The sequence below is a fragment of the Ctenopharyngodon idella genome, chromosome 9, assembly GCF_019924925.1.
Source record: "Ctenopharyngodon idella isolate HZGC_01 chromosome 9, HZGC01, whole genome shotgun sequence".
NCBI lineage: Eukaryota > Metazoa > Chordata > Actinopteri > Cypriniformes > Xenocyprididae > Ctenopharyngodon > Ctenopharyngodon idella.
The window spans coordinates 35,576,418-35,590,787 of record NC_067228.1 but is presented as its reverse complement, the minus strand read 5'-3'; the positions used below and the strand labels follow the sequence as shown (position 1 = coordinate 35,590,787).

The 14,370-nt window shown below is 39.5% G+C and overlaps 1 protein-coding gene across 1 annotated transcript; it reads left to right on the top strand.

Moving 5' to 3' along the window:
* The first annotated feature begins 3,680 nt into the window (after positions 1-3,680).
* LOC127518876 (membrane-spanning 4-domains subfamily A member 12-like) lies at positions 3,681-5,688 on the top strand. The gene is made up of 5 exons (XM_051906092.1): positions 3,681-3,964; positions 4,211-4,321; positions 4,408-4,464; positions 4,618-4,725; positions 5,659-5,688. The coding sequence occupies exons 1-5, from the start codon at positions 3,797-3,799 to the stop codon at positions 5,686-5,688; spliced, it is 474 nt and encodes a 157-aa protein (XP_051762052.1). The 5' UTR covers positions 3,681-3,796.
* The last annotated feature ends 8,682 nt before the right edge of the window (positions 5,689-14,370 follow it).

Here is a 14,370-nt window from a genome sequence, read left to right as displayed (position 1 = left end):
TCTCAGGGCCACTTCGAAGGCTTATTAGGGTTCTTAGCAGTCTGTTGGTGGCCGGGCGGTGTCACCTGTTTGTGAGCTGATCGTTGGGGGGGCTGACTAATAGGCAAACTAATCTTGGCTGTGAACGTACGTGAGGATGCATTTCTGCTTCAGCATCTTGAACGGGAGCTTGTAAAGGGCCCGGTTCAAGATGCGCAGGTCCAAGATCGGTCGTAACCCACCACTTTTCTTGGGCATCCTTGTCTGTCACTGAGGTAAACCGGACACTGCTGGACCTGGGGGGATGCATTGCAAACTTAATCGCATAGCCAAATCTGATCGTCCAGATGACCCAATGAGAGGGCTGGTAAGCACTAGCCAGGTTTCCAGACACAGTGCAAGGGGGACCAGAGGGTCAGCAGACATGCCCAAGGTGGAGCAGTGCTGTGGAGCACAGGGGCCTACCTTGGAATTCACAGCGCCCCGGTGTGTGGGCCATGAGTGTGTTGACACACTTACCTGGCTCCATGGTTCCTGTGGCAGGAGATGCGTGGGAAGGCGTTGCATCTTCAAAACCACCTGTTAGCGAAAGAAGAGGGGGATGAGAGGGGCAAGGCCTTACATCGCTCACTGTCAATCCACACCTCTTGTAACCCAGAGATTGAGGAAGCTGCTTTTTTGCTGAGATTTTGGGTACCGTTGGCTGTGAGACCAGGGCAGAACAGAAATAAACTTTTTTTCACTATCTCTGGAAGAGCAGCTCCCTTCATCTCTGGGTTGCCCATCTTAGGGATGCTTTGCTGGCCGCTTAGAATATTTGGCGAGCACTGAGACGGGCGGCATCACCTTCCTGCAGGGAGTTTGATGATGCGGGGGATGCTTTCAGTGATGAGCAGGTGGGGGGCATCCCCAAACAGACAGGTATTGACAGCAGAATCCCCTCGGGGCAGGATGTGTTTGATTGTCTCCGTCTGCTTCTGTACTGCCGAGAACTGCTGGGCAAAGTTCTCAACAGCATCGATGAAGAGACAGGCCTGGGAGATGGGGGAGTCAAGAAAGCGAGCTTTGTCGACCTCCTTCATCTCGGCCAGGTTCAGCCAGAGATGACATTCCTGGACCATTAGCATGGACATCGTCTTTCTCAGGGACCGCACAGTGACTTTCATCACCCGGAGGGCAAGGTCTGTCGCTGTACACAGCTCCTGCTTCAACCCAGGATCAGAACTACCCTCGTGCAGCTCTTTAAGTGCCTTGGCCTGGTATACTTGCATGAAGGCCATGGCATGCAGGGCGGAGAGGTGGCTGTCCAGCTGCACTGTAAGCCTTGGCTGTGAGAACTTACAGGACTTGGATGATAGACACAGACGACCCTGCTAAGTGGCAGCATGCAGGCACAATTGCTCGCAACTGCACATTTTAGTTGGTCCCCACAATGTAGGGTTTACCAGGAACACACACACACACACACACACACACATACAGACAGACACACCTGTCATTGGTAGGTATTTGTGGTTTGTGCTCAGTTTCGTCCTCTACACCTGTTCTCAGTGTTTCTGACCAATGTTTCAGTAAACAGAATAAATGGTTTTGATATCTCAAAAGTATAGATATTGATCAAAATATGATATAGTGTGTTGCTCACATTTCTTCTGTTTGTTCTCAAAGGGAATCCAATTTGGTCAATGCTGAAAAAAGAACATTGCATTTTACTGATGTTGTAAAGTTAAAAGTCTGCTCAAGTTAAAGTTTTATAGATAAATATCTGTCATTACCTAAAACATCAAAGGTACAGCTAGCAGGATGAAAAGGAACTATAAGGCAACCACAAATGTGTTGTAATAAACCGCCTTTAAACTGATTGGTTTGAATCTAGAGCAGTCTACTGTAGCTGAGCAGAAGCAATGCTAGTTTTTAACACCAAAAGAAAGTTGGCGCTGGCACAAGCTGTTAGTAAATCTGGCCCTTAGTATGTAATCAAAATGTGTGTGTTTTGAACACAGACACGTGCTGTTGCTCTTCAGTCAAAATAATAGTTTGTTCAATTAACTTTTTTAATTAAATTAGTAAAAATTGTATAAGGTTGGCTCAACAAAACATTATTTGTTTAAATGAACATGTTTCATTCTTACTGTACTGACCTAAACTAATTGGTTGAAAAAATATTCCTTAATTTAATTAAGTTGTCAGTGCCGATAGCCTCATGGGCAGCGCACCGACATATAGTGCTGTTACGCTTTGGGCGACCCGAGTTCGAGTCCCAGCTCTCGGACCTTTCCCGTTCCCCTTTCTCTCTCTTACTTCACTTCCTGTCTGCTTACTGTCCTATCATAATAACGGCAAAAATGCCAAAAAAAAATTTAAGTTAATTAAACTAGACTTGAAAAGATTAAAAAGACTAGTGTCAGTACTGACATTAGTATCTTTATTACTCACCAGTTGAAGCAACTAAACTATCATGACTATCATGTGCAGTAGCTGCCCACAGCAAGCACAAGCCCCACGCTTTAGCACTGGAAACCACAAAATTCAAAAACATTACAGAATCTCTTCTAAATGTCCAACATAACTGAACACTAAACTTGTCTTTCTATTTACTGAAAAACACATAACACTTTTGTACATTTGCTGTGATCCAAATCCGAGTGTGATTTTTCCCAGTGCCCCCCGCAGAGTTGGTCTGTCTTCATTCATTTCCATTCATGGGCCATTCATTTGCCATTTAGTTCAACAAAACTACTGTGTGTGTGTGTGTGTATACAGACAGTAGTTTAATACTATCATTAAACCTCTAGCCTTATGGTTCTTGTTATTATTTAATATTATTATTATTATTATTATCTTAATAGTTCATTCTCTATTATTTAGCCAAGAGATATATTCTTGTCCTTTATCAATGACCATAAGTTATTCTATTTTCATCTATATGTAAAGCACTTTTTTTTATTTTAAGAGGAAGGAGGCCATCAACAGAAACTTTTAGCCCCTCCTTAACTGTTCTTCAAAGAGTCCACACACACAAAGATGCATCAAAAGAGCTACTAGACATCAAAAAAAATCTAAATTCAGGTAATATATCTATATATACATATATGTTAATAACCTAAAATATTTTATAAACTTAATTATAAAATTATAACAATTAGCATCTTTGTTCTTTGTTTAGATTGTGTTTGTGTTTATATACCATTTTTGATACATTAATTGAATTAATGTTTGGTTACACTATTTCGCTGGTCCACTTTAGACACTCTACTAACTATAAGTAACTTTGCAACTACATGTCAACTAACTCTCATTAGAGTATTAGTAGACTGTAGTAGACTAGTAGTCTGTTAGGTTAGAGTTAAGCGCAGTGTTCGCGTTAGTAGAATAAGTTGACAGTAGAATGTTTAAAGGGCTCTATTGAAATACGGTGTTACCTTTTGAATAATATTATATTTTTATTTACTCCATTTAAATGTTTTGTAATTTGTTCGGGTATTAGTCTACAAAAACCATAATAATATAGCCTATTTCAAAATCAAATGAAACATACAATGTAAATTTTGATCTCTGACCTTTAAGTAAAGTGAATTCCAAAGGCATCCTTGTTAAAAAGAATGCATTATGATGTGTATATGAATCTGAAAGACAATGTTTTCACACAGTTTTTTTCATATATCAGGAACAGAAAAAAAAAAAAAAAAATCTATGATAAGCACAGATCTTTTTGTCCTCTTTAAATAGTCATAATTTCTCCTGTTCATATATTTCTTAATGAACTTGAATAAGATTATATGAACATGCTTATTACAGGTGAAATCCAAAACTTAGAATGGAAACTATCGAAGTCATCTCAACCGACAAAGCTACAGTTGTCATCCAAGTGAATCCACAGGCGGATCAAGACAGCACTGTTTTTGTTGATGGACAGAAGGCCAGAGGAACAAGTCACAATGCGGCTTTTGAAGTATTTTTCAAAGCACAACCAAAGGCATTAGGGGTAATGTATTTAATGATGAATTAGAATTATATGGTTTTAATAATATTCTTAATATTTAATTTCTTCTAGGTAATTTAAAATGAAGGAAATCTCTTGTCATATGCCTCCAAGTGCAAAGATATGTGTTTGATTAAGTTTTGACTCTAGTACATTAAACATCAATAGCTTCTGTTTTTTGTGTATCCATTCCATACATGCGTATTATGCCATCATGAATAAAACACCTGACCTGTGTCTGCCTTCTAGACTGTCCAGATAATGATTGGAGTGGTGATCTTCTTTATTGGTATTATTTTCACCATCAGTTACCCTGCTATTGTTGTCTTCAGTGGAATAACCTACTGGGGATTTTTCATCGTAAGTTTCACTTAATTGTTTTGCTTTACTTCCCGTTTAATTTTAATTTCCAGAATGAACTTTATCATGCCCTGTGTTTCTCTCAGTACATCAGTGCTGGATCTCTGTCTGTTGCTGCACAGAATAAACTCAATCTGTGTGTGGTACGTACACCCAATGATTTTAGCACATTATAACTTTTCTTTTGTCACATTATTCCCAATGTATTTCCACACTGTTATTAGTTATGACTTTGCACTTTAAATCACTACTGTTTTCAAGTAATTTCCTAAAACTAACACATTCTTTTATTGTAGGTGAAAGCCTCTCTTGTAATGAATGTGATCAGTGCTATAACTGCAGGACTCGCCATTCTTCTGCTGTCCATAGAATTAATAGTGATGCATCCATGGTTTTATCCTGAGGTATTACATGCACAATGTGCAATAAAAATTCTGTCAAATCCTGATTATTGACACACATAATTAGCTCAAAATGATCCCTGCTTCAGTATATTTTTAAGAAACTCACTCAATATAGATATGTTATTTCTGAAACTACTTTCATAAATGGGCATGTTGAATGTTTTGCAGGGTTTGCGGATCGTTGTAATATTGCTGGTGTTCACCATTCCTCAGTTCATCATCTCCATCTGTATCTCAGGATTTGCCTGCAAAGCAACAGAAATTAATGATCTGTTAACCATTATATAATGTTTGTTAATGATTTATTAATGAATGTTAATAAGTGGTCAGTGTGGCACTAAACTAGGTCAATGATTTAGTTGTGGTGATGCTATTATTTCTATTACATGCTTTGCAATCAGTTTTATCAGAACAATCAATTGTTATTTTAATTTAGATAGACTTTTTTGTTGAAGTCAAAGTTTTTAGAGAATGATGCCACTCCACTGAAGCTAGCAGAATGTAAAGGAAATATAAAGCAACCATAATATTTCATAGTAAGCTGTCTTTAACTTTAGTGCACATCATAGTGTGTGAAATAGATAGGAACTGTAAGACAATCACAACATGCTTCATTGTAAAATACAGCCTTTATTTTACTTCTAGACTATTTTTTTATTTATCAAGACAGCACAGCCTATAAAATATGGTGTTTATTGTCTGTGGTTCTTGTGAGCAGAAATAAAGCTGATAACGAGTCTGAGACTTTTGTGTACTAACATGTCTTATCTGTTAATTTCATTTGAAGGGATATTTGTGCATATTTTATAATTATTGGAAAAGTGAACTAATTATGCTTCTGCATCAGGCAAGGCCCAATGTTTTGTTCATTTCATGTTTGACATGGACAGAGATTGTATTTGTTAACCAAGATTCTGAATGATTATATCCTAGAGTCATCAGAGAGACCAGCACAGTGATTGACGTACTGTGAGAATTGAAATCAAGTTATTTTTATTGTCACAAAAACATGCACTTTTGTGTCTTTTTTGTATTTTATTAAGTTACTGTCAGTTATTGTCTACTGCAGTCTGCTCGTGTCAGCTAAAGCAATCCATCCTCAGTACGGCTGATGAGCAAAAATATAGCTAGCAGAATGGAAAGGAAATGAAGCAACCACAATGGTAAACTGCCTTTCACCTCATTGGTGTGAAACTAAGGCATTCAGCTATAGTTGTCTGACACTGACATTAATCATGATTACATTACATCTAAATTATCATTCATTAAGCCTAGCTTATAATTTTTAAAGGAAAAGCTTAAACTAAAAAACATTTTTAGTAATTTTTGTGCTCCATTGACCCTTTCATGTTATACTTATCACTCATAAGTGACATTTCATTTGAGTTGATAATAAATAAATTCAAAGTCATACAAAGAAACCCCCCCCACAGGATTATTGTGTGTGACCATAATTTATCTCTGAAGGGCATCAACATACATGTATAGTATAACACAAGCTCCTCCTCAGCGGTTCTTCTCAGTCCACACACACAAAGATACAGCATAAGAGTGATCAGACTTCCACATCAACTCATTCATTTCAGGTAAAATATTTCAAGCATCAATTAACATTTATGATTTTTTTTTTTTTATTTACACACATTGATGTACATCAATTATCATTATTATTAATTTATTGTTACTCTTTGGTGCATAAAATTACATTTAAATGTTTTGAGATTTGTTTGGAAATTAGGCTACAAACATTATTATTATGGATCATAACTTTTACAAAACATACATTTTAAATTTTGATCTTTCAGATGAGAGGACAAACTCCAAAGGCATCATATCAAAAAGACTGTACACATTCACAACTGTTTATCTCTGACAATTAAAAATGGGAACAATTTGCAATAAGGTCCGATAAGTTAGATAATACATTAACTATCATTAACAATAGGCAAAACATTTGTTACAGTATTTATTAAGATTAATAAAAAGTAATAAAATTAATAAATCATAATAATATTAATAACCAAAAATGCAACTATTCTTTGTTACTTAATGTCAGCTCGGGACCATTAAATAACATTAACATATACAAATTTGATTTTAATGAAGTATTTGTAAATGTTGAAATTAACATTAAGATTAATAAATTCTTTAGACACATTTTTCAAGGTTCATGTTAACTAATGGAGTTGGTTACAACTAATGCTAAAAAAATGGAACCTGGGTAACACTTTATAATAACATTCATTAATAAATCATTAACAAACATTATATAATGGTTAACAGATCATTAGTTAACATATATTCACATAGCTAGAAATATGAGATAATGTGCTTGTTAATGTTTACTAGTGAACTTATTAAACATTACATGTAGATTGATTAACATATTATTTAATGTAAATTAAAATGCTTACAAATGTCATTCAACTTCAGTTCATATATACCTGAAGCACTTTTTTTTTTTTTTTTTTTTTTTTACATTTACAAAAGTACAAATGCAAAAAGGTGTTTATTAGCTATACGTGATCTAGATGTTCAACAGAAAATTCTACAATATAAGAAAGACTGGTCTTACTTTATATTAGGTGTCTTTAACTACTATGTACTTGTGTAAAATAATAAAATAATAATAATTGTTAGGTACAATGCAAAATACTGAACCATTTTTCAAACCTGAACCTGAACCTCTTGAAACTTTTTTTTTTTTTTTTAACTGACAAAAGTATAACGAAAAGATTTCCAATGTTTTCAATGACCAACATAATTGTATTTTGTGAATACAAAAAAGTGGGGACAGAGGCAAAATAAAAGTGAAAAGATTATATAATATCCAAGTTAAACTGTTTTTAAACAGTCCACAATTAGCAGGTGAATCGGTTAGGTGAGGGTATCATGTTTGGGTGTAAAAGAGCTTCTCAGTCTTTGCAAGAAAAGATGGGTCATGTCTCACCACTTTGTGCCAAATGTCATGAGAGAATTGTCAAACAATTAAAAAAAAAAATCACAATCACAATTTCTCAATGCAAGATTGCAAAGAATTTATGTCGTTTACCATATACCATAAATAATAATTTAAAAAGATTCAGGGAATCCAGAGAAATCTCAGCTTGTATAGGGCAAGGTAGAACACCTCAGTTGAATGTGCCTGACCTTTGAGTCCTCAGATGGCGTTGCATTAGAAACCGTCATGCTACTCTGTTAAATACAGACACATGGACTCGCTAGTACTTTGGAAAACAGTTGTCACTTAACAGTCTGAAGCTGCATCAAGAAATGCAACTCAAATCTCTGTTACACAAGGAGAAAGCTACACATCTGTTCTATGCAGAGATGCTGCTGAGTTCTCTGGGCCCGAGCTCTTCTCAGATGGTCTAAAAGACAGTGGAAATGTATGCTGTGCTCAGATGAGTCCATGTTTCAGCTTGTTTTTGGAAAAAAACTGACATTGAGTTTTCAGTCCCAAAGATGAAAGGGACCATCCAGACTTTCATCAGCGACAGGTGCAAAAGAAAACATCTGTCATGGTATGGAGGTGCATTAGTGCAGACGGCATGGGTGACTCGCATATGTGTGAAGGTACCATAGAGGCATACAGTTGCAAGAAAATGTATGTGAACCACTTGCAGAATCTGTGAAAATGTGAATGATTTTAACAAAATAGAGATCATACAAAATGCATGTTATTTTTTATTTAGTACTGTCTGAGTAAGAAATTGTACAGAAAAGATGTTTATATAGTCGACAAAAAAAAAAAAAAAAAAGCAGAATTTATTAAAATAACCCTGTTCAAAAGTTTGTGAACCCTTGATTCTTAATACCGTGTCGTTTCTTGGATGATCTACGACTGTTTTTTTTTTTTTTGTTTGTTTTGTGATGGTTGTTCTTGAGTCCCTTGTATGTCCTGAAGAGTTAAACTGCCCAATGTTATTTAAAAGAATCCTCCAGGTCCTGCAGATTCTTCAGTTTTAAAAAGTTTCAAACATTCACTTATGCTCCAGAAGGAAACAAGATGCATTAAGAGCCAGGGGGTGAAAACTTTTGAACAGGATGAAGATGTCCAAATTTTTCTGATTTTGTTTAAATATAATTTTTTTCATTTAGTACTGCCCTTTGGAAGCAACAGAAGATATTTGCATGTTTCCCTGAAGACAAATTAAGTACAATTGACCTTGATCTTTAAATTCAAAAGGTTTTCACCCCCCGACTCTTAATGCATTGTGTTTCCTTCTAGAGCATCAGTGAATGTTTGAACCTTATTTAATAGTTGTGTTTGAATCCCTCAATTGTCCTCAGTGTGAAAAGATGGATCTCAAAATCATTCAGTCACTGCTGGAAAGGGTTCAAATAGGCAAAAATTGCTTGAAAACTGAAGAATCTGCAGGACCTGGAGGATTTTTCTGAATAACAAGACAAAATAACTTTTTTTTTTGTCTTGTGGACTATATGTAAACATTTTTTATGTAAAATATCTTACTCAGGACAGTACTAAATAAAAAAAATTGCATGAATTTTGTATGATCTCTCTTATTTTGTTAAAATTGTTCACATTTTCACAGATTCTGCAAGTGGTTCACATACTTTTTTCTTGCAACTGTATATTTGGATTGTACAGAGACTGCCATCAAGATAACATCTTTCCTGGGTAGCAAGACAATGCCAGGCCTCATTCTGCACATGCTACAACAGAGTGGTTTCTAGACACTCTACACCTGCAATCCAGATATGACTCTTATTGAAAAAGTATGGCCCATCATGAAAAAGAGAATCGGACAACGATGACCACAGACTGTTGAGCAGATGTCTTGTATCAGGCGAGATTGAGTAAAAATCCCACTTGCAAAACGGCAACAATTAGTTTCCTCAATTACCAAATGATTAAAAATTGTAATTAAAAGGAAAGGTGATGTGACACAGTGGTAAACATGGCTCTGTCCCAACTTTTTTGGAGTGTGTTGCAGCCATCAAAATCAAAATGTGTTTATACTTGCAAAATACAATAAAGTTGTTCAGTGAAAACATTGGAAATCTTTTCTTTGTACTTTTGTCAGATAAATAGAGGTTCAAGAGAATTAACAAAATCACAGATTCTTTTTTTTTTTTTTTGCATTTTACAAAATGTCCCAACTCTTCTGGAATTGGGGTTGTACTTTAAATATAAATGCAGATTTACAGGAAAAGCAGAGAAAACGTCTCAGGTTACGTATGTAACCATGGTTCCCTGAGAACAGGGAACGAGACTCTGCGTTTGCAAACGCTATGGGGGAACGTCACGTGACTCGGTGTCTGAAAGCCCACTATCCAATAACTCCAATGCCTATTGGCCGGCGACAGCCTATGACATCATACGGCGCGACCCGGAAGTATAAACGGCGCGCCTGGGGAAGCAGTCATTATCCGTCGTCTTGAGGGACTGTTCAGCAGGCAGCTTGAAGCATGGCAAGGAAACGCAGAGTCTCGTTCCCTGTTCTCAGGGAACCATGGTTACATACGTAACCTGAGACGTTCCCTTTCGAAAGGGAACTTCTACTCTGCGTTTGCAAACGCTATGGGGAATGACATACCCACGGCGCCATGCTTGAGGAGAGTGCCTGCCAAAGAAATATGGCTGAGACAAAGGCTCCAGAGCAGTTAGAGAACTGCTTGGCAACTCCCCCTCGGGTCACACCAGGCTGTCAGTGACAGCATTCCCTTTGGCCAACAGCCCAAGCTGAACTTCAAGAAGGCCTTCCTCAGAGGTCCTACAGAAGCTGCTAAGGCGTCTGGAACCAGCTTTTCCGAAGAGAAAGCGATCCCTTTAAGGGAATGTGGCCAAGGAACCGAAGGAAACCTCGGTCAGTCACTAGAGGGGAACGAAGTCACCCCCAATGCCACCAGGGAGGCTGACCTGGTCTGTCACGAGACAAACTTAGTCTTGGCCAATCCTGTCCGAATACAGAGCCTCTAAAACGCATTCTTAATAGAAGATAGTAAGTAAGAGTGACTGCAAAGAGGCAGAAACAAACTCAAACCCACGCGTAGAGACGGGCATCCCAGAGAGCAGAACTCAGCTGAGTGCTATGAACCCTCGTATTGAGAGGAGTACAATCCACTCATCCTAGGATCTACTCAGTGCTTAATTAACGCACTGAGGAGGCTGTTTGCTAGAGAACCCTGATCCAGGGGAGCACAGACCAGCCTGAGGCTGAATCTTAGAAGGAGGCCTGATTAAGGCCTACCAATATGATCAGCTTAGGGAGCTAAGCACTATTACAAACGTAACCCTAAAAGGGAAGTACGAAGCTCACCTAACAGGTAGACAATACAATGGGCACATACTCATGGAGGCTGAAGAGGGGCCTACAGCATGATAGTAGTTATAAGAAAACAGAAGTCTTATACAGAAAGTGGCCTGGTTTTAAAGGCCACCCTGAACACCTGTCTTGTTTTTCTGGGTAGACAGACGACTTCAATGGCAGCATAAGAGGCTGCAAAGTGCCCGCATGACAATCCACCTAACACAATCCAACGAGCAGTGTACTCAGTAAAAAGCACCTTTTACTCTTTAAAGCAAGAGGAGTACAGCGTACACCAACACGTATTAAGGAAGGCCTGGAGGGGCTTATAACCTCAACAGACACGTGGCATCAGCTCGTGGCAGTGTTTAGGCCCCAAGGACGATAAACAACCAGACAAAAAGGAGGTTGGATTTATCACTTAGGCCTCTGGCCAATGAAAGTGTATACAGATAATTCTCAAAGAGAAATACACCCAAACATACTCCAGTGTGTTCAAAAAAGGCGGCCCATAGGCCTAGCAACCTCTAATACACACAGCGTAAGTCTCGTGGCCATTTCTAGGAGCACAAAAGATCCACCCTAGGCACTAGGTGGCTCTTAGCTCAACTAGATTAGAATCAGACTCAGGGAGGCAGATGTAGGTTAAACCAACCTTCCGTAAGGTTTCACTAGCATAATCAACCTGAGGGGCTAGCCACTCGGAATACTCGGTAAAAAGCACCTTGTTACTCTCACAGCGAGAGGAGTACATGACTGAACTCCACGTATTACACCGGAGGCCGAAGTAGGCCTGCCTTAGTAAACACGTGGCATCAGCAAGTGGCTACCATAACCATACCACCCAAAGGCCATGTATTAGAAGTTTCCAAGATGATTAGTACATGAAAAACGCTGCCGAACATCGTGAACAGGCCTGTTAGGGCCTATTCGTCAGCGATGGGGTGTGGCCGATGGTGGCATGGTTTCCCAGGCATCCTGCCAACAAGTCGACTAGAAAAGGAGGCCTTAAGGGGCCTCCATTCCCGCATCAAGTGGCGATCAGCCTGCTCACAGATTAAAAAACACAAACTGTGCCATCATGTAAACTAAAAAGGAGGCCTGAAGGGGCCTGCCAATTCAATAACACATGGCTTCAGCTTGTGAATTTAAGGGAACCAAGCTACAGGGAACCATCTCTAACCCAAATAGCTATGGGAAGCTAACTGCGACCTGCGCTAGGCTACACATTCCAACAGGCAATGTACCCTAAATATTTGTGACTAAAGGGAAGCAAACAAAGCCAACATGGTCTAAGGGAGGCTAATACAAGCCTACTACCTCAACAGACAAGTGGCAGGGCCTGTGGCAGCGTAAATCTGTGAGAATATGTGAGTATATTATGATCAGTCAAACAGCATTGTAAAAACAACTGCTAACTAGAAGGAGGCCGAGTATCATAAGGCCTACAATCCGAGTTATATGCAATATAGCTGTTAACAAGATCACCAAAAAGGGAGCTAATAGATACCAACTTTCCTCAAAAAAGTGGCTCTAACTACCTTGAGTATGCAATCCAACAGGTGATGCACTCAGTGACACAAATAAACCTCTTAACTGGGGAATATAAGTCACCATATACTCAAATAGAGGCCACTATACAGCAAAAGGGCCTGCTATCATGAGAGCAGGTACTAACCTGTGGCAGCATAAATAAGCTCACATACAAATGTAGGGCAAAAGTCTAGAACTCAAAGTAACACAAACTTTGATATACATGCTGTCTTTGAAAGGAAAAACACTCTCTGTACAGATTCTCAAATCTGATCTAGGACCTAGAGGACAGGAGCTAAAAACTAGCAACGTCAACTCAAACTTGATAAATACAAAACATCATGTGGCTCAGAAGAAAATAATTTCCTTTAGCATGAAAGTTCTAGAAAATGGGGCCTAGCACACATCTGCATAACTTATCTACGTGAAGATAAGGGCCTACCACCTGAGAAACAGCATCAGGGAGTCAAAAACTGTCTACAACCTAGCTGTTAAACTCACAATTGCACCTACACAAGCAAGGGGATAATTGGGCATACGGCCTAAACAACTCCCTCGGGAGGAAGCCAGAACTAGGAACTACACATCCTGAAAGGATAGTAAATACATATGGGGTTACTTCATATACCACACATCACCTAGCTCTAGCCTGGCTGCTAAGCTATAGGCCTATATACTACAACAGGCCCATAACAAAGCCTGATCTTCACTTCCAAATCTCATGATGAGAGAAATAAAGTGAAGCTCAAAGCTAAAATGTCAGGCGGCCGGTTAGGGCCGCCGTAGACATATAAACTGAAGTAATGAGTGCCAACTCAAACTATACTGAAAAATAGCCGAGAGGCTACTCATATATATAGAAAAAACTAAGTGGCTGCCATTTTGTGGCCTGCTCAGTCAGTCTCAACACTCCAGTTTTGCCCAAAAAAACCCTAAATAGTTTACATTTTACTGTTACATGTTCAGGAAATTTATACAGGAACAACACAAGGTCAAACATTTAAATAATTAAATCAGACCTTGTCTTACCTTTCTGTGGCTCGAAGACCAAAGACTCCTCCTTCACTTATTTGAAATGGGAAGGATGAAATCCATGGTTCTAGAAGCCCAAAGAACCCTTTCACTATCAAGCCAGAAGGCGGGCCTTCAGAAAAATTTCATCATGGGCCCGGCCGTCAGCCTGACTGTTCAAAGGTGTCGTCCTGAACATGCACAGTGATTAAAAACGCCCAGGAGGCCGAGGAAGAGGGGCGAAGGCAGATGTAGAATTATCTTTGCCAAGAGAGGGGATCAATCAGCGGCCTTGCTGGCGCTGGTGATCAATCACCTCCCTTAAGTCCATCTTCCTCTTCCTCATATCCCGCCGCTTCTGCGACTTGCTCCGAGGTGGAGGAGGCGCTCGAGCGGCGACACTAGACTTCTGGCCCTGCCTCTGAGCCTCGGCTCGAGACGGGCCAGGGCCTCCCGGCTGTCTGGGCCCAGGATCGGACCTGAGCGGTATGCAATTTTTGTATGCTGCTGAGCGCGCCTTCGCCTCCCTGAACTTTCCGACAACCGTTTCAACGGAGCCACCAAAAAGTTCAGTTGGCGAAACCGGGGCATCGAGGAGAGAGCCCTTCTCTTTCTCCCCGATGTCTGCCATGTTCAGCCACAGATGCCTCTCCATGGCCACCATGGCCGCCATCGATCTCCCAATCGATGCGGCCGTCTGCTTGGTGGCCCGGAGAGCGAAATCTGTGGTGCGGCGCAGCTCAGCTACCGCATCAGGGGACAAATCTTGCCCCTGATCCAGGTCCTTCAGCAGGTCAGCCTGGTAGGCTTGCAACACCGCCATAGTGTG